Here is a 21,969-nt window from a genome sequence, read left to right on the forward strand (position 1 = left end):
GTTTCCAAACAATATACTTATTTCTTTATACTACTATCAATGTTTCCAAACAATATTTTTTTATACTACTATCATTGTTTCCAAATAATACAATAATTAATTTTAGTTATTTTATATCTATCATTTTCTCTTTAAATTTTTGTAGAAACGTCATAATTTCATAAATTGCAAAATAGTGAACTTTAAAATTTCGATTATAAGATTACAAATTATGAAACTATTACAATTTAAATCCAATTAGATTACATATCGGTCATCCATCAGTTCAATCGGTTAGTCTCGGGTTTTAGTGATTTTTTAATATGAATATTTTAAAAACATAAATTGAATTGTCAGATCTCCGGAATTAACCGGTATAATCACAATCGGGTTGAATTTAAAAATACTGATTTAAATACAAAAATATTTTAAATACACACTCTTTAAAAATTACCAAAATATTTGTTAAATTATTAGTAAAATTTTTTATCGTAAAATATTTCGCGCTTCAAAAGCGCGGGTCAAAATCTAGTTTATATACATAGAGACAGAAATGGATTGATTGTACGTCCAGTGCATATCATTGATTCACAAACCAAACCTATATTCTATATTGAAATTAGATTGTTCATATATTCTCAATTATACATTTGTTTCTATATATTTCTCTTTGGATGTAAATAGCAGGACTGGATAAAAATCTGTAAATTTTAATTCGATTCGTTACCGTTTTGATTTGAACAAAAAAATTTGAATATCCGTAATTCTACAAAGTAAAGTAAATACTAATATGCAATATCCGTAAAAAATAAAGTAAATCACAAATACTAATATTCTTAGAAATGGATATCTGATCCGTTATATACATATATATATGCATATATTTAAAGAAATATATATATAAGTTATATAAATATTATATTTTGTACAAATTTTACAGTATTTTATTTACTATATTTATTATATTAGTTATTAGAATTTAAAAATTAAATAAATTTTAAATTTTGTAATAAAGTATTATTGTTTATATTATTTTGATTTTTGATATTTGTATTTTCTGTATATTTTTACGAATCGAATCGGATATCCAGCAAAAAATCTAAAATTTTCTAGATATCTTAAACACCGAATATTCGAGTGGCTAAAGATCGAATCAAATAAAATAATTGATTATTTAGACAAAACAAATTAAATTACGAATATTTTTTAAAATCTGTATATATGTGCGATTTGTGCCCACCCATAGTTGCTCTCTCTCATATGGTGAACTTTGACTTCGACCGTTCGTCATGAAATACATATGATATATAAATACGAGCTTCCAACCCAAAACTTTAAGAGAATAATTGAATTAGTTCATGTGTATTATATATTATTTGAATGATTGTGAAATTACCGATGTGTGACTTAACACACTAACAACCTCTCTTCAATCTCAGGCATGACCATCTGATGAGTAGAGTTTTTGTGGGACTACATCCATTGATGCCCCCAACGATCGAAACTTGTTATGATACCATGATTAGTTTTTTGGACTTTTAGCTTAGTATTTATTGGTGGTAAATTAAAGTTTTAAGTCACTTATATATTATTTAAGCGTCTTTCGTATTTCCAATGTGAATTTATCTCCAATACAATTGAAAAACAAAACACACATTAAAAGAACTTCTTTATTTGAAGTGTTGTACAGTTACTGATAAAGGAATTTAATTTTATCATTTTCAGCTTTAGTAGTCGATGACGCAAGTCGCACAGCCATTACTTGATAACAATCATTTGACAAGGACGAACTTTTTCCCCAGGTATGTCTCTTCTTGCTAGAGAGGAAGGTATCTGATATAGTGTTAAATTGTTGATTTATGAACACAAGTTTCTTGTAACAAGTGTTTGGCGATGAGTTAGTAACATGACAAACACACAATAAATAAAACAAAAATTCTTTGCCGGGCCGGGAGTTGAACACGGATTTTACCAATTGAAATTGGCCGGTGTGCTCAACAATTTATAATTAAATATCCAACAATCATAGTTAATTATTCAAGACTCAGAGTGGGCCTTGGATGACTTTGCAACGCATTTTAAAAATGTGGACTAAGAAATGGGCCTTATAAAGTTCAAATGCGGAATTTCAAGAACCCATCTTTTTTTTTCCTGAACACACCTTGTTTATATTTTTAGTTTTTTACTAATGCAAACTGTCTGAAGATCTAAAATATCAAATATCTTACATAATTTAAATGGTTTAAACCATTTAAGAATACCTTTCAAAGAACCTTTCATTGTTTATATTTTTAGTTTTTTACTAATGCAAACTGTCTGAAGATCTAAAATATCAAATATCTTACATAATTTATATTGAAACGTAAACACAAGACACCAAGAATTCCTCAATAAGTACTCACTTATATTAATCTCAAACTCACAACTTCTCAAGTCATGTTACATCTCTTTATATAGTCATGACAACTCCTAATATCATTAGGTAAAACAACACAAGATAAATCCTAAACTCATTAAGATAACAACAACTTTATAGATAACTCTTATCCTAATCTCATATGATAACTTCTCTCCTAAGTTATCTCAAGCTTATGTCAACAATCTCCCCCTTAAGCTTGAGATCATCTTTAGACACACTTTGCACTCCAATCATTTCTCTCATCTCTTTGAAACTGATCTTCCCAAGTGCCTTAGTTAGGATATCAGCCTTTTGCAGCTTCCCTGCTACATGCTCTACGATCACAAGTCCATCTTCCACGCATTCTCTTATGAAATGAAAGCGCCTGTGAATGTGTTTGCTCCTCCCATGGAACACCGGGTTCTTGGTCAATGCAATTGTCGACTTGTTATCACAGCGAATGACCACTTTATTCTCCTTGTCTTCTGTAATCTCCTCAAGCAGTTCATGTAACCACAACGCTTGTTTTGCAGTCTCAGTGGCTGCCATAAACTCAGCTTCACAGGAAGAGAGTGCAACGATTTCTTGCTTCTGTGAACACCAACTTATCGGACACTCGTTCAAATAGAAGATATGTCCTGTAGTGCTCTTCCCATCATCTGGATCCACATTGTAACTTGCATCGCTGTACCCTACGAGCTCCTGTCTTCCATCATTCCTGTAGAACAAACCAAGAGAAGTCGTTCCCTTTAGATAACGTAAGACCTGTTTGAGCGCAGCTCCATGTGACGTCTTAGGATCATGCATATAGCGGCTTAGGACCCCAACACTCTGAGCTAGATCAGGTCTCGTATGAATTAGATATCGTAGACATCCAATATTTCTTCTAAACGCCCTTTCATTGATTGCTTCTTCAGAGGTCGCTTTAGATAGTTTGAGCCCTACTTCCATTGGAATATGAACCGCATTGCACTCAGCCATCCCCGTCTCCTCCAAGATCTTGACAGCATATCGTTCTTGTTTCAGAACTACTCCTCCTTGTACCTGAAGAACCTCGATGCCAAGATAATAGTTGAGCTTCCCGAGATCACTCATCTCAAACTTTAGTGCCATTTCTTGTTTGAACTCGCATATATCTTCTAGACTCGAACCTGTAACCAGCAAATCATCAACATAAACTGCTACAAGTAGCAGTGAGTTAGGCATTCTTCTTCGAAACAGAGACGGTTCTTTAGATGACTTGACAAATTTAAGCTCCTTCAGAATCCGATTTAGCTTGATATTCCATGCCCTCGGGGCTTGCTTCAAACCATACAAAGCCTTATGTAACTTATAGACTTTGCTCTCACTTCCTTTTATCTTGAACCCCTCAGGTTGAGAAACAAACACTTCCTCTTGTAGCTCGCCATGGAGGAAGGCTGTTTTTACATCAAGGTGATGTATCTCCCATCTATTAGATGCAGCTAATGCAATGATTACTCGTACTGTCTCCATCCTAGCCACAGGAGCAAATACCTCCTCAAAGTCCACTCCGTAACGCTGAACATAACCCTTTGCAACGAGTCTAGCTTTGTACTTATTTATGCTTCCATCTGCATTATGTTTCACTTTGAAGATCCACTTCAAACCAATTGCCTTACACCCAGCCGGAAGGTCAACAAGAGTCCATGTATGGTTCTTTTTTATTGAGCTTATTTCCTCTTCACATGCGTCTCTCCATACCTTCTCTGTTCTGGCCTCATTCCAGTCCCATGGCTCTTCATTAATGGTCAAAAGAATCCGCTCTGCTTCCTCCATTGACTCAGATAATAGCACATAGTCTTCCAAGTATCTGGGCTTGACACTTTCTCTTGCTGATCTTCTTACCATCGGATGCTCCTCTGTTTCTTCTTCTATCTCAGTATCACTAGTTACTTCATCTTCCTCGCTAGAACTTTCAGCAGCTTTATCAGTTTCTTCTCGAGTTTGGATCTCTGGGAGTGTGATCATTACCGAGTTTTGCTTCTCCTTCTTGCTTGAGTTCCACTTCCATACTCTGTTTTCATCAAAAACCACATCCCGGCTTACTACTATCTTCCGGTTGATCGGATCATATAAGCGATACGCCTTTGACCCTGGCTCCACTCCTAGATGCACCAACGTTCTAGACCTGTCATCTAGCTTTCTCAGATACGGTGCTTCACTTCTTGCAAAACAGACACAGCCAAAAACACGTAAGTGTTCAACGTTTGGCTTTTTCTTCTTCAAGCATTCGTATGGAGTCATGACTTTAAGCGTACGGGTTGCCACTCGGTTGATAACATAAGTCGAATGTCTCACTCCTTCTCCCCATAAATAGTTTGGTACCTCCATAGCTTTCATGATACTTCTCGTCATCTCCATCAAAGTCCGGTTTCGCCTCTCAACAACCCCATTTTGTTGTGGGGAATAAGGTGCGGTGAGGTGACGTTGTATCCCTTGACTATCACAGAAACTCTTGAACTCGTTTGATGTGAATTCCCCTCCTCTGTCTGTTCTGAAAATCTTAATTTTCTCTCCAGTTTCTCTCTCAACCAATTCTTTAAACCTTTGAAACTTAGCAAAAGCTTCGCTCTTCTCTTGCAACAGGATTGACCACATGTAGCGTGTGTGGTCATCAATTAGAACGAAGATATATTTATTACCTCCTGCCGTTGATGGTGATATTGGCCCGCAGAGATCACCATGTACGAGTTCCAGAGCTTGTGAAGCACGAAACGAAGTTGCGTTTGGAAAGCTTGTCCTAGTCTGTTTTCCTAGAAAACATGATGCACACTTCTCCTTCTCTACTCGTATGTTAGGTATACCAGTAACCATCTTCTTTCTCATCATCGACTTCATGTTCTCTAGCCCCACATGTCCAAGTCTTGAGTGCCAAAGAGTAGAATCACTGTCCTGTCTTAGAAGCAAACATTTAGTATTATCAACTTCCATGACTACCTTGTATAGCCGATTTCTGGACCTTATAGCCTTCACAAGTAGTTTTCCTTCTTGATCATATAGCGTGAGATAGTCTTCCTTCATTCGTACGTCACATCCAGCCTCTGTTGCTTGCCCTAGGCTGACGATGTTACTTCTCAACTCCGGAATGTAATATACGTTGCTCAAGACTTTTCTCTTTCCATCTTTGCTTATGAACACTATCGATCCTTTACCCTTTATATCAATTCGAGAGTCATCCCCGAATCTCACTTTTCCTGTCACCTTCTCATCGATCACAGAAAAATAATCTCGATTCCCAGACATATGGTTACTTGCTCCGTTGTCTAAGTACCAGATGTTGTCTTGATCAGTGTGTATATCAAACTTGCTTGGTGTGACTTTCTGCTCGTTTAGATAAACTACCTCATTGACCATCAACTCCTCTGCTTCTCGAGTGCTTTCATCATCATTCTCCTGTGTCTCTTGAAGCTTCAGTAAACGGTCAGGACAGTTATACGCATAGTGACCAGTTTTGTCACAACGATAGCATACAACTTTCGAGGTATCTCGTCCTTGTTTCCAGTCTCTCTGATTATTGTACCTTCCCCGTCCTCTTCCTCTAAGACCTGAGAAACGTCCACCTTGTCCTCTTCCTCGTCCACTACCACCATCTTGGTCTCCTTGAGCATCCATGTTCGCATACATGAGCTTTCCTTGCTCCTCATTATGATCCTCATCTTGAATTCGCTCCTCATATGCTTTCAGTCTTCCCACTATGTCCTCAAAGCTAGTGGTATTAAGGTTGAGAACCTGTTCAAGAGCAGCAATAATCTGTATGTACTTCTTCTTTGGTAGGCTATGAAGAAACTTCTTTACTAGCTTTGGCTCATCAATTGTTTCTCCTAAGGCTGAAGATTTTGAAGATATCTCTGTGATCCTTCCAGAGAACTCGTCTATAGTCTCTGTGTCTTTCATCTTTAGTCTTTGGAAGTCATCCATTAATGTCTGCAGCCTAGCTTCACGCACCCGGTCAGCTCCTATATGTCTCTGTTTTATTGCCTCCCAAACTTCTTTTGCTGTCTTAAGAGTACCAAATTGTAGTAGTAGCCCTTCTGGGATGGACTGAAACAGTAGAGCTCGAGCCATATTGTTCTTATCTCCATCATCTATTCCTGGTTCTATTGTTTCCCACACCATATGTACTTTGAGCATCACATCCATCCGCATACTCCACACTGTGTAGTTTGTGGTGGTAAGCATCGGACATTGGATTGCAGAAAGTCTACTTCCCTTTGGTTTGCTTGTCGCCACAACTATATCCTTGTCTCCCATATCTCTGTCGTCTCTCAGTGCTTACTTTGTCTTTCTCGGAAGTTTTTTGTTTAAGCTTTCAATAATGCTCTGATACCACTTATTGAAACGTAAACACAAGACACCAAGAATTCCTCAATAAGTACTCACTTATATTAATCTCAAACTCACAACTTCTCAAGTCATGTTACATCTCTTTATATAGTCATGACAACTCCTAATATCATTAGGTAAAACAACACAAGATAAATCCTAAACTCATTAAGATAACAACAACTTTATAGATAACTCTTATCCTAATCTCATATGATAACTTCTCTCCTAAGTTATCTCAAGCTTATGTCAACAATTTAAATGGTTTAAACCATTTAAGAATACCTTTCAAAGAACCTTTCAAAGAACCTCAACAAGTACAGGCATAGATCATCAAACGGTTGTTGATTTACAAGAGATATTTTTTTCCCTTTTTCCATGATTCTAATTAGTTATATTTTATGTTACAAATAAATGATTGATCAATGCAACTCATAACATTTATTTTCTTTACCAAAATATATTTTAGAACATTTATCCTATGGACTTCCAGAAAACTGAACCGTTTATTTTTTGAACCTTGAGTTATTGGGAGATGAATTTGTATATAGTTTGTAAATTTAAAGAGTTGATAGATTTTTAAAATTATGTGGATTGTGAAATATATATACATTGACTTACAAAACTTGATCATAATATTTTTATAAATTGGTATAGATTTTCATGAATTTGGATTACGAAAAAATATTCATTAAAGAGGTAAATTTGTTCTATAGATATAAAGAGTAATAAAGAATATTATAAAAAACAAAAAAATAAATAAAATTTTTATCTTTCTATAATTTTGAATTATATGTTTTCAAATTCGAATTTTTATAAAAAAATATGATTTTTCAATTTTCTTTTCAAATTTCTATTTTTAGATTTTCGTTTTGAAATTTGAAAATGCTTTTTCAAACTATGTTTTAAAATATATTTTCAAATTTTAAATATTTATAATTATAATTATATATTCAAAATGATAAAAATAAATATAATTATATATTCAAAATTGAAAAGGTATATAAAATTTAATGAATTATTGTTTTCGATATATAATTTGGATTTACGGAAGAATAGAATTATCACATGGATTTTGAAAATCATTTGGTTACATATGATATTTTGAAATTTGAGTCTTATGAATAGAAATGAATAAAATTTATTTTCCAGTAACAATAGATTTAGTTAGAATTATAGAATCACTAATAACAAAACTTTTTGAATAACAATGGATTTGAATGGATTTTGAAATTTCTTAAACCAATAAAAATAAATTTTATTAAAAAAATTGAAATCAAACAACCAATGGAATCTCAAAATTTAAAGTTTCGAGAATTCACGTACAGATAAACTCTCTTAAGGCATGACAAAAAGTTGTTCAAGTCCCGTCTTTCATGTTTTGTTTTCAACACGAGACGGCTAAAGTTGTTGAACATTCTGAGATGGGCTACCTAGTCAAGAAAAAAAACTACCCGAAGTAGTTTGGTTGAATAGGTCTGTCTACTTAATTACTGGATAAGCAACGGGCTCTTGGACGAGTCCGCAAACTATATACATCTCTTGACTTTATCACGCGCGAACAAATACAGTCAGTATATACAAGTACACTACATCATACTTGATACCTAATTTTATATACATATACTCCAAAGAGTTTGATTTAAACAGCTATGAACTTTGATATAGTACAGAACACGATGTCATGTATCATTTTCGAATATACATAATTAGGTATATAATTAGGTATGACGTAGTGTACTCCCGCAAATGATCAGCATTTTTGGAATATATATATAATTAGGTATAATGTAGTGTACATCGTACAAATAACTTATAAAATACGATAATACAATAATAAATAAACGAAAAGAATTTTCTTAGACAAGTTGTCAAAGGTATGTGTGGAGAATCAAAATGAATCTTTTTAACTGCCACAACGGTAAGTTCCTTTTTTTTGTTTCTTACTTTCTCAAGCTAGTAGTTCATGCCTCCATTCATTAGAACTATATTGAGAAGTTGAAGTATTGGCCGACAGAATAAGCAATCTGGTTTCCCTTAAAACAAAATTTCAGGAACTGAATTTTGATTAAACTAAAACGCGCATAAACTTCTTTTTTTTTGAAACTTAAACGCGCATTTGTTTCATTCATAATGATAGTGAAGAATATAAGCAAAGCCTGTCCCGTTGCATTTATGGATAGCTCCCATGTTTCTGGCTTCGTATAAACAGCTCTTATCCGTAAAATGCCGTTGTTGTTAAATTTCCAACATGATCATATTCCCAAGGCATTATTAGGTTTTGAATATTGTGGGACATATATAGTATTCATATGTGATAACAGAGATCTGTGAAGTCACATAAACATTTGTATCAATGATTGTCAATGTTTATTCAGTTCGCTTTCAATCCAAAATGAATGACAATCAGTAACTAGCTTAGTCTGTTAAAGATCACAAAGCAATAAAAACATAAACTTTTCCAAGACAAAATTTCTTAATATCCAGTCCAAATATACTAGTGATCTTAAGAAATTTTGAAATTAAGAAATTTCTTAATATCCAGTCCAAAATTTCTTAATATCCAGTCCAAATATACTAGTGATCTTAATATCTAGTGATACTAAAATATCCACAACTGTCACATGTTATTATTGGAAAGAGAATACCGTTAACTTAAGAGAAATGGTAATGCCATATCTCGCCTTAAGCCGTAGCGTCCATTTATTTTGGTTAAATGGTTGAACATAAGAAACTAATGACTACATCTTTGTTGACTAGTTATTGACAACAATACTATGTATAGTTGTTAATAACAATACTATGTAAACTCATATGATACAGTAGATCTGGTCGCTGATTCGATTCAGCAAATCTATCTTCCCTGATCAATGACAATCCTTGTGAATTCGTGGACGAGTAATATGAACTCTCTTTGTTTCTTTTTTGGCCTGTATGATCCATAAGGCGTAAGAACAGAGATAAATGGATTGGAGCTAATATTTTTGTGTCTAGAATTTGTTTTTTCAATAAGTGTAAACAAAGAATTACAAGAACCCCATAAAATAGATGCAACTAGTAAATACATTTTGTACAGTATACTATATACCGCCGATCATTGGAATTATGCTACTCACTCGGATAAAAGCCCTTTGTAGTATATTTGAATCTAAAGTTGCCTATAATAATAACAGTTAAGTAAAATTGCCACATTGGTTCCGTCTGGTTAAGAGTGTTTTCCCTGGAGTTTATGCCTTTTCGGTTGCGAAACTTAGTTGAAAACTAATTTATAGATTAATCAGTTTAGTGTTTTAATATATAAAGCATACATGGGAACATAGCTTGAGGTCGCAAGTGTATATAACGAGTACACAAAAGATATCTAATTTTTGCACCAACTCACACGGGAAACCTAACTACCTAAGTAGCCAAAAGACAGAAGTCCTTAAAATTCTATCACAGTGAACAAAGAAAGAAAATCAAAAGTTCTGCTTCACATGCTCTTAGATTAATGTTGGTGAAAGAGACCATGAAATGATAACTCTTGTCTCCCTACTTTTAGTATTGGAAGTACTTTTTTCTTTTCTTTTATATATCCATCTGCATGTACATTGTTGAACGAGAGAATCCTTTAGCTCTTTTTAATGGATACCACTATCACAATTAGTAGGAACATATCGTGCACTACATGTATATTATAATATTATGTGACCATCGATGATATTTATGATAATCACTTAACATGCGCCCAGGGACCCAAATATGGAGATATTACTTTCCTTTCTTTAATTCAACTTGCAGACTTGCAGTAAAAGTCAATTAATCATGTTCATCAAAGTATCCATTATATACTTTGGCAGAAGAAATTAAAATTGAGGTTTCACTCACCTGACCCCTTAAACTCTTTTCGTCTGGTAATATTAAAATTTGATGAAGGAATACATTTGACTATTTGAGGGTTACATAAACTGGCTGGCTGTTTCCAACACAAAAAAGGATATGAATACTATAGAAATTTGAAAATGCATGCATCGTAACCTAGTAGTATAAACAAAACTGATAAAAGGCAAAAATATTTAGCTATGCTTGAGGTTGTTATATATTTTCTTAAAGATTTTAATTATTTGCTTACGGTTTCTAGAAACTCGGCAAGATCTGCAGACAGAAATTGACAATCCGACTATAGATTGTAAATCTTCGTACGACTATTATATTAAAATATTGACGGTGGCTATAGTATAGCGATGTTAATATTATTATTTATTTTTTAAAATTGAGCTGTTTTTTTTTGTTCAACATTGAGCTGTTTGTTTCTTTTTCAAAACTGAGCTGTTCAGTTCTGTAATATTCACGTGAAATTTGGAAACGAAGATGTGAGTCCTTATTTTTTTTCCACGAGCAGTGATAGGTTTAATAATTGAAAAAGGGATTCCATCAAACTTTTCTCAATGTATTGGTGGAAAAAGTTCGGTTACTCGCCTCTTTTGCTGACAATGGAATCCACTTCTCATTGACTCCATGCATCTTTAGTTGTTTATACACATTGCTTTCATCTTCGTATACTTTCTCTGTACAAAATTGAAAAATATGTTATTAGAGGAAGCATTCGTTCCCGCTCTTTTTCGTTGAACTTGATTTTTCTTGGATAAAGACAAGAAACCGTATTGTATCCCAAGAAAAAACGAACAAGAAAACAAAAGACCTTTAAAGAGTATAGACTATATTGTGAGTGAGTGAGACCAATGTCAGTAAACTATGATACTGGTCTTCCAGGAAATAGTTACGGGCCTTACGGCAAAATAAATTAATATTAAAATGTTTATAATTACTACTTCCAGCAAAACAAGGAAAAAGAAAAACTATATACATTATATAATATTTAAAAGATACGCCCACTAAAATGATTTTAATCTCGTTCATGTAAAAAATGTATAAGAATGATTTGCAAAAAGAATTGAATTATACTTATATGTTGTTTAAAACGTTTTTCAGTATTGGGATAAAAATTAAAATGACTCGTTTGGTTTTCTTCTACTGTTTACTTGCTAAGAAAAGTATTCACCAAGTACTTCGAAGATCGTTAATTTTTTTGTGAAAACACTAGTAATTGACGAAAACATGGAGATCCACCTAAGAACAAGCCCGAATGGTTTCTTCCATTGACAAACAAGTAAAGAATTGTATTGATTCTCTCAGAGGAAGTGGCAGGTACAACAGCTCTTTGGGGGTTGTGGTTTGATATCAGATGGTTGAAGACTTGAATTTTTGATTTTAAGATCATTCTTTCAATGTATTTCAATCCATTTTACACAGAGTTACAACCATTGTACATAAGTTTTTGAGTTGAATAAATTTAAAATTCATTAAAAAGACACTAGTTTCTCTCTGAATATGGAATCCGTCAACTATATTACTTTGAATTTGAGTTGTGCGATTTTATTTTCATAGCTATACAGTTATACTACTGATAAATAATATTCTTATAGTTTGCGCGGTAAAAATATAAAGTGGAGTTAGTTGAGATAATGTTACAAGAAATTATACAATCATGTGCTATCATTTTATCTTTATCTTTTTAGTTATTTAACTAATTATTGAAATCTTGAAAGAAAGCTACATACCTGAAAAAGCTTGATTTGCTTTAAACAGTCCAACAAGTGTTTACTTATTTATATGTCCTTCCCTCCCTAAGCTAGACTCCATTCTCTTTCTATCCCTCTCTAACACAATTTTAAAAGAGAATCAAAAGCTCAGTTTAGCAGAATTTATGGATAACCAGAACAATGCTCTTCTTGGCTGGCCTTACTATTCTCATGGAAAGGTAAAATTTACATTTTCTCTTTTTTTTTAACACTTTACTTTCTCTTTCTAAAGTTGAGTTTCTTCCCTTCCCTCTCCAAAGCAATGTTCTTCTTTTGCTTTTGATTTATCTTTCTTTCAATGATGTTTTTGCTTAAATGGGTGCATAGTGTCTGTCCGAAACAAGAATTTTCTTGAAGATTTTTTTTACCCTTCTTGGTTGTTCTAAACACCTGAATCTAAACCTAGTTGCTAAACTCAACTGGATTTACATAATGATGGTCTTAATCTGCCACCAGGTGACTCAATCCTTGATGTCTTGAATTTTTATAAAATGGTTTGCCTTAACATGCAACTAGGTGACACCAAACTTTAGGGATCCTCTGTTCTGTCCCAGCTAGCTTATCTTAACATATTTTTTTCCTCTGTTTTTTTTTTCTTCTTTCGTGCTCTAATTTTTTTTTCTACTTCTGTGAAATTTACAGACTACAGAGGAGCTAAGACACTCTCTTTTGTGCACAACACTAGATCTTGAACAAACAAAGATGTTTGCTCATGAGGAAATAAGGAAAAGAGATGAACAATTGATCCATCTCAGAGACATCCTAACCAAAACCATCAAAGAAAGAGACGAGGCTCTCGAGAAATGCCAACGTCTCATGTTGGATAACAACTCGCTTCAACACCAGCAGCAAAAGGATATGACTCCTCCTTTATCAGGAGCTTCAAGCATTGAAGATGAAACATTGCAGCCTCAACAAGTAGCATCCAACAAGGGTTTCTCGTCCTCGGATTGCGAAGAAAGCTTTATGTCAGCCAATGATCATGTCATGAACCCACACTCATCTCAGCTTGAAAATGTCTCAGGAAATGAGACTATGGATCCTTTGTTTATAGAGAAGCCATTGCCTGAAAAGGGTAAACTCTTACAAGCTGTTATGAAGGCAGGGCCATTGCTTCAGACACTACTCTTAGCCGGTCCATTACCTCAATGGCAACACCCACCACCGCTTCTCAAGACTTTCGAGATCCCTCCAGTCACCATCCAATGTCCAAATGTCAACAATGGCTGTGGAAAATTCAACAGGAAGAGAGTATTCTCAGATGAGTCGTTTTCAAAAACTAAGTATCAGAAACTTCTTCTCCACTAACCAACACAGTTCTGGCCGCTGGTTTTGATTCTTACTCAAGTAGTACTATTAGTCATCTAATATACCATCACATAGGTCAGTTTCAGGGTTAATCTCACTTAGGGGTCAAGTGAGAGTGGTCTTTTGTACATTAGGGCTTTTGATTATGCTCCATTGTGAGGGGACAGAGTCTGATCCATTTAGGGTTTAGATTTAGAGTGATGGGAAAGAAAGACCACAAAAAAAACTCCCCTGGTTTTATTTTAATACTATGTGAGAGTTTGCTATTTCACTTTATTTCTATAGGGATGCTTGCTGTTTTTTTTTGGTTTGGGTTTTGTATCTCGAATGTTTTGGCTCCATAATGCGTTGAGTTAGGGTTTGTTTTTTTCCTTCTTCTTATGTTCAAGATTTTTCCATCTACCACCAGCTGGGGGTGTATATCATGTTGTATCTAAAGCTCAAGACTTAAGCTTCACTGATTTTTCTTCTTCTAAATGTGATGTTATGTTCCTGGCTTCATAGTGTAATGTTATGTTCCTGGCTTCATAGTGTAATTAGTTATATTAAAGATGTTTTATTTTTTGTCGCCTTCATGGGGGTGTGCTTGAATGATTTTTCAACTTTGAGATAATTTATTTAATTTTTGCTTTATGGAGAGATGTCGTTAATGAAGCCCAACAACCAAAACTTCCAAGAGCCCAAAAGCTACTTTCTCGAGTCGGGTGGGACCTGAAGATCTGGAGTTGGATCTCCTTGTCCTCGTAACATAGTAGTGTAGGTTGGTTCATAGATTGTTTGACCTTGGTGGTGGTCAGTATATTATTTTACCGGGTTAGAACCACTACTTTCAAACTAACTTAAATTAAATTGAGGTTGTGGATGATATGGTGTTCACGAGTTTGAAGGAACTGCCCACTAGGGTTTATAGGGTCGTCGTATAAACCCAAATCTTAGAATTAATTATGGATTTTGTTTGTTTCATAAACTTTCTAACGTAGCTAATAGGTAACCTACTCTTCAATTCATACTTTTTGTTAAAGAAAACAAATTTTAAGTAACGACAAATCGCCTTAGTTATTATTGTTAGGTAGCAAACGGAAAAAAGTCCCAAGCTTGAATATTTCAATATTGTAAGTGCTGAAACATCCCGATTCAAGAAAAATTCACGAGTAAGTGGTGTTTTTATTTAGGATCTATTTTAGTATTTAGAAATTGGTCAATCGGTACAGGATTGTCTTGTCCAAGAAAAAAACCCAAATTCTAGTAGCCCTGCTGAATGGTGATTTTCTACCATTTTTTGTCGGTGTGATTGATTTTATTCATTGGTTATTTTATATTTTTGTTACATGCATATATACTGTTTACACAAATTTAACTTGTAGAAGACATCTTTCACTACACGTTTCTCTTCTTTTCTTTTTTTTTTTCTTGTAAAACCATGACTAAATACGAAATAATCAAATTCTATATCATCGAAATATGAGTGAATGATCGATAAACAGTGAAATAGCAAACAAATACAATCCAACAACTTCATTACAAACCAAAACCAAAACCAAAACCAAGTTGCAACAAGATTTGTTGCATAGTTTTCAAGAAAAATGGTCGTTGGAAGTGAGTTTAGCACAAGTCCATTAAAAATCAAGCCTAAAATAGGTTCGATCCGTTAAGCAACAATGATAATCAACTAAAAGATAATATGTAATGGATTACTATAAGTAAAGGATATCAGATTCATTGATAGAACAATCAGAAACATACAGAATATCACCTCTTCAACCACCGACTTTACCGACAAAGTCTTGGACAATTTCAACTAATGGACGACTTCGACCTAGACGATCTAAAATCAAAATAGAAAGATACTCATTTAGACTACATATGTAGACAAACATCTTTGGTTCTTGTAGTTGACCAAACTTATTTACTTTTGACTATTAATAAAAAGTTATCTGATCTTTTTACATCATTTAGACCATTTCCAATGTATTTTACTATTTTCACCTCTAAAATAGAGGAACTCTATAATAGAAGTGGAATATGCTCCAATGTATTTCTCTAAAATAGCAATCTCTATTTTATAAAGTAAAAAATAGATAATTGCTATTTCTTCCTCTATAAATAGAGGAAAAATAGAGATCTCTATAATAGAGGAAGAAATAGAGATGGATTGGAGTATTTTCACCTCTAAATGCTATTATAGAGGTGAAAATAGCAATGGGTTGGAGATGCTCTTATGACATTACATTGTTTAGCGGAAATATTTGTTTTTTACATCTTTTTTTACATTACATCATTTACCGGATATGAAAATTTTTATACCGGATATGGAATCCACTGTGGCGACATTAGTAAACGGACCAACCACCATTTCATTCCAGTTGATTTCAGGGAAAGGCTGATTCGCAACGTATTGGCAATAGACATTACACGAAACATTGAAGAAACAGAACACAAATGCCTGCCAGTTTATGAGTTTTTATGTTATTGGTTTTTGTGTTACCAAAAAAAAAATGTTATTGGTTTTAACTATTTTTCAGAGGGCATAACATCTCAGAATCTATTTTTACGTTTATTATAGATGATCATCTAGACCCGCGAGTCGAATTGGTTATAACACAGTCGTCATATGCATTTGAATATGTGCTGGTATAGTTAAGTAAGTACACAAGCAATCTCCCTTGGGAAATTCAGACACCAAACCAGCTCCGGTTCAGGTCTTGATTAACCGGTTGAACCAACAATCTGAGGAACTCCTGAAGAGCAAGAGTGAGTAGCATCAGGTCCTCTCTGCGTCTGTCTAGTGTTGTAGGAACCGCAGCTAGTGCACTTATGCGCGATCAAATGAAACCGAACATTCAAGTTTGAACCACAGTCATTGCAAAGTATCCATACCTAATTCAAAAACCAATCACATTAGAATCAAAAACCATACATAACACAACAAACACACAGCCTTGGTGAATACAAATCTTCCTTACCATCTTGTCTTCGTACACTTTTGGCATTGGGTATGCAGCAACCTGCAAATGGTTAAAACTTAATAAACATAAAGAGACTATACAAAAGAGATATACGATTAGACTATGAAGCCTTTACTTACCTCTTCATCAAGTTTCTTCCACATGTTAGACATGTCACATATGGATTTAGAACATACAGGGCATGTGTATCTACAAGATAATCTTTGTTTTATCAGTGATGACTTCCTTCATTGGTTGCATGAAAAGACTTGAGAGACTTGTGTGTTTTACCGGTTATGCAGCCCCATATCTTTGGTGCATTGTAAATGCATTGTGTGACCACATCTCAACACCGTGATATCTCTTGTGGAATCAAACAGATACTGAGAACACAAATCAAGACATTATTATGTTTTGCATTGGTTAAGAAAATTGGATTGGTATGATTCCTTTTTCACCTCAAAACAAACAGGGCAATTGTGATGCATTGCGCCTTCTACACATCGATGCTTGTCCTCCATGACTTTGGAGTAGCAACACCCTGTCCCAAGAAAACAAAAAAATAAGATGTAGAAACAAGCATTTGTGGAAACAAGGCACATAAAAGGTTTTTTGTTGTTCTCGTACGACATCTTTTGCAATGGAAGAAGTTTTCTTCTCCTCCGGTCCTATCAAAAACCAACATCATTGAGATTACTTATCCGACAATCAGTTACCAAAAAAAAAAACCACAAGACTTTTTTTTTTTAATTGGTACCTGCAAATCCCACATTCATCGCAGTGATATTGCTTCTTGGTAAGCTGAAAAAACAACCAATTTTGAATCTCATTGATACACATTCCAGTAAATAAGAAAAGAGTGATCACTCTCTATTGAAGAAAACTTACATCATCATCAAAGAACTTGCATTTTGAGCAAAAGTACTTCCCCATACATACGCCACAACTGATGCAGTTCTGCTGGACCTGGAGAAAACAAATCACAGGTCAGCGTCAAGAAACATGTTTACAAAAAACAAAAATCTGTATGTTAAAAAAGTTGATAACTCACGTCTTGTTCTGTCTCACAAAGCGAGCAAATGACCTGAAAAAAAAAACAGAATTCAAGAAGTTGTCACAGTGAAGAAACAAAATGTTCAGAGAATTTCCGATCTGATTTCAACAAAAAAAAAAAAAAAAAAACCTTTGAAACATCATGTCGAGGGAGATCATGTCTAAGAAGCTGTTCAGTTTGAAGAGAGTCCTGTTGAAACAGAACGTAAAAACATTAGTTCCATACATAAAGCTTCACATCTATAACAAAAGCTTGTTCTTTCTTTCACATCTACACAAAAGTAAAAAAAGATGATTTCTTAGGTACTATTAGTATTTAGATACCTTAGCTTCGTTGTGGCAGTGTCTACAATCGAAAACTTCATCACAACAAGGTGCTCTAATCTTACATCGTCTTCTGTAATGTGAGCACCTAAACTCCCACACAATCAAAGATCAAATTCAACAAAAAAAAGAAAAAAGCTTGGAACTTTAGCTTCAACAAGACGGATATGAATGTGGTTTACCCGTAATGCCCAGATCCAATCTCCATGAGATTTGTAAGTTCTTGGTTTTGCTGATTTTCCTGGAAACCCATCTCCATATTTACTTAGAGCTTTGATCTTTGATGCTTCAGATTCTTTGAGAGTAACGAAAGATTGTAAAGTTAAAAATAAAAATAAACGTAAAAAATGAAGAAATGCTTTGACGTTTGTTATTAATCAGATGAGGAGTTGCAAGAAGAAAGAAGGAAGCAGGTAGATATATTTGTTTAGAATGTAATGATGATGAGAGAGGTGACTAGGCTACACGCCAGATTTTTTTTTATCTTCCACTAATCATTACATATCTGTTACTTTTTTTAATTGTTTTATTTATTAATGTTGGATACTAATGCATGCACATTTGAAAGCTATTTTTATTTACATAAATTTAGGAGTAAAATATCTTCTTACTGGTTTGTATTTTTGGGTGAATTTGCTTCCACGTATTGTACGTTGACAAAATATTTAAAATCCTAAACTAAGAAAAAATTTACCAAAAAAGGTTTCAAAAAAAAAAAAATTACTCTGTAATTACAGAAAAAAAAAAGAATATGCCATATGTAAACTTTGAAAGTTAAAGGTCATAAATCCCTATAATATTATTTGAGAAGTCAGTTTCCTACGTGTCGCGCTCACGTTAACTCTCACGATGGTTAATTACACGGATACCCTTAATGAATTAAAATTATTATTGTTAAATATTTTTACTGATTTTTTATTTAGTTTCTTTTTAAAATTTTCCAAATAACATATATAATAAAAATGAAACATTTATAAAGTTTAAAAAAAATTTAAAACCGAAAATATATATGCCTATATGATATCAGTTAAATATTTTTATTGATTTTTTATTTAGTTTCCTTTAAAATTTTCTAAATAAGATATATAATAAAAAGGAAACATTTATAAAGTTTAAAAGAAATTTAAAACGAAATATATGCATATATAATAAGATTTCATTAAAAAAGAAATTTCACAAAATAGTAATATTCCATTTAAAAACAACATAAAATATACTTTTGAAGTAATAAATACTTTATTTATATCTATATTTTCATAGTTGAAAAATATATATTTATATATAATTTGATTTCATAAAAGAAAATTTCACATAGATAATTTTGATATTAGTAAAATAAATATTATCTATTTTAAAACATAATTTCAAACAATACAATTTCAAAATAATAAAAATATTTTTATATATCTATCTATTTTCTTAGATGATTATATAAAATAATTAAGTAACATAAAAAAATATTGTTTATTTTTAAGAGATATTAAATAACGAAAAATAGTTTTTAACAGTAAACATTTTTAATCAAATAATTACAAAATATTTTAAACTAAAATAACACGATATATTTTAACAAGGTAGATATATTATATTTTATGATTATTAAAATTATATGTTTTTCTAATATTAAATAATTATTAAATTTTCTTTTACATTTATATTTGTGGAACTTAACATAACCATAATCAAAATATGAAAGCAAATATGAATTCAGAATTTTAAGATTATTTAAAAATAAGTTTCAGTTTACCATTCAATAAATCAAAAGCATAAAATTATTTAGAATTTATAAAATATTTTAATTACTGTAGATATTGATATGTGTTCATGAGTTTCCAAAAATATACTAGTTACTTATGTATAACTTCATAGTGATCATTGATAAATATATGAAAGTACATGCACATTAAATGATAAATAAAAATAATTTGATATGACTTAACTATAGTAAAAATAATTATATTTCAGTTTGAATTTGTAATAATACATGCAACTTAATATATTCACAACATGAGTAACTCGCCTATTCCAACTTATATCTAATATCATAGATTAAACTACAATAAGAATATATAATTTTATAGTAATAATTAATTTTATGAATATAAATTATAGAATGATTCAAAATATATTAACAAATGAAAATAAAATATTAACTAATTGTTACAATTTATTTTTTTGTAATTTATATATGTAGGCATTAGACTTCATAATATCATCATTATATTAAATTTTTGAATTTGGAATCCGACACTTTAGTTTATCTTTTATTTCATTCTAAACACAATATATTTTAATTTATAAATAGTCATCCTAAAATATATTTGCATATAAAAGATAACCAACCAACCGAGCAACCTAAATGTAAATAATAAAATAAATCAAAATTTAATATATTTAGAATAAAATATTATATTGAATTCAAAGATATAAATGCAAACCAATATATCCAAATGATAATTAAATCGTCTGTAAAAACAACAAAACTGACAAACTATAACATATATAAAATCGAATGTCTAATTAAAGTAATATAATATTATTAATATAAACTATGCATACAATTATAAAATAATAAAAAAATAAAATAAATAGCAATTAATTATTATAGTATATTACTTTATAAATATTTATATTCGTGTATGAGCACAGGAAAATCATCTAGTCTAGTTATTTTATACATATCCCTCTAAATTAGTTTCAGTATTGATTTTCTGATTGAAATGTGGGATATTTAACAACTGAAGATCAGCTCCTGTAAACAAAAGGAAAAAAAATGTCACAGTTTCATGATATTACGGCTTTTTCTCTCCCAGGCACGAAAGTCGAGGAAAAGTTTTAACCGTCGGGTTTAGTTGACTCTCTGCTTTACCCAACGTTTCTTTCTCCTTTGCAGTCTTTTATTCTCTGAAACTCCCTGCAAATTCAAAAAGTCTTACTACTTTAGAATAAACCATCGGTCCGAAGGCAGCTTCTCAACCGCGACAGAGCCCTTGACCGGAATTTCGCCGGGTTCAGCCCCGACTACGTCGGCGGGTCAGCCAGGTGCTCCGCCCCTGTGCCTCTCTGGTTCTCCCTCCGGTTTGATATTACTCACCTGATGAACGTCTCCGTGGATCTGGAATGGGACCATGACTTCATGTCAACTTTCACTTGAAGAATCTCCTTTTTTGGTTGCTATAACCTCTCTTTCTTCTCTTACCAACACCTTCAAGAGCATTTATCACCACTGAAGCATTTAATAACCTCCGCAGCACTTGTATTCAAGTATAAGAGACAAAACAACGTTTGGTTGCAATAACCTAGTACAGAGACTGGTTGGTACACTCCAGTAGCAACTTACTCAGGAGTATGGCGAGAAGATACAGTAGATCTGAGAAAGGAAAGTGGCAGGCGCCGCCTGAGCTTCCCACTAAACGACCTCCGGTGCGCATACCGGCTAACGACAACAACGATCTCATTGAAGCAAATAGACTCACAATTATTGGAAGACTGACAAACCCTCATATGCAGAAACCTATTAGAGCGGTAATCGACTTTATGGCTCAGGTTTGGAACCTAGAAGGAAGGTTTGAAGGCAGAGCATTGGGCCTGGATAAATTCCAGTTCAAATTTGAAACTGAGCATGAACTCTTACAGGTCTTGGAGAAAGGACCATACCATTATAAGCGCTGGATGCTATTGTTACAGAGATGGGAGCCGGTGGTCTCTGAAGACTTTCCCTCCAAGATCTCCTTTAATGTCAAGATACATGGAATCCCCCTCCACTACTGGTCAGAAGGTACCATCAAAACGATCGGGAAAGAGCTTGGAAAATTCACCATCAAAGATGAAAAAGAAGCTAAGATCTGGGTAGAAGTGGATGGACTACAACCACTTATCATGAAGATGGACATTGAACTACCGACAGAGGATATCACAAAAGTGGAGTTTGAATATATAAAGATCGAGAAACATTGCTTTACATGTTTCTCCTTGATGCATGAGGAAGAAGCTTGCC

The 21,969-nt window shown here is 33.1% G+C and overlaps 2 protein-coding genes across 2 annotated transcripts; one reads left to right on the forward strand and one right to left on the reverse strand.

Moving 5' to 3' along the window:
- Positions 1 to 12,366: 12,366 nt before the first annotated feature.
- LOC130509595 (uncharacterized) lies at positions 12,367 to 14,225 on the forward strand. The gene is made up of 2 exons (XM_057005750.1): positions 12,367 to 12,521; positions 12,985 to 14,225. Exons 1-2 carry the CDS (start codon positions 12,468 to 12,470, stop codon positions 13,648 to 13,650), a joined length of 720 nt encoding a protein of 239 aa, XP_056861730.1. The 5' UTR covers positions 12,367 to 12,467; the 3' UTR covers positions 13,651 to 14,225.
- A 1,958-nt stretch (positions 14,226 to 16,183) lies between these two features.
- On the reverse strand, positions 16,184 to 18,293 carry LOC130509818 (E3 ubiquitin-protein ligase RZFP34). The gene is made up of 12 exons (XM_057006010.1): positions 18,155 to 18,293; positions 17,973 to 18,060; positions 17,779 to 17,838; positions 17,647 to 17,679; positions 17,484 to 17,561; positions 17,353 to 17,396; positions 17,223 to 17,263; positions 17,054 to 17,136; positions 16,887 to 16,978; positions 16,736 to 16,805; positions 16,614 to 16,655; positions 16,184 to 16,527 (listed from the first exon to the last, which is right to left on the reverse strand). The coding sequence occupies exons 1-12, from the start codon at positions 18,229 to 18,231 to the stop codon at positions 16,357 to 16,359; spliced, it is 879 nt and encodes a 292-aa protein (XP_056861990.1). The 5' UTR covers positions 18,232 to 18,293; the 3' UTR covers positions 16,184 to 16,356.
- Between the last annotated feature and the right edge of the window lie 3,676 nt (positions 18,294 to 21,969).

This window comes from Raphanus sativus, chromosome 3 (assembly GCF_000801105.2).
Source record: "Raphanus sativus cultivar WK10039 chromosome 3, ASM80110v3, whole genome shotgun sequence".
Lineage (NCBI taxonomy): Eukaryota > Viridiplantae > Streptophyta > Magnoliopsida > Brassicales > Brassicaceae > Raphanus > Raphanus sativus.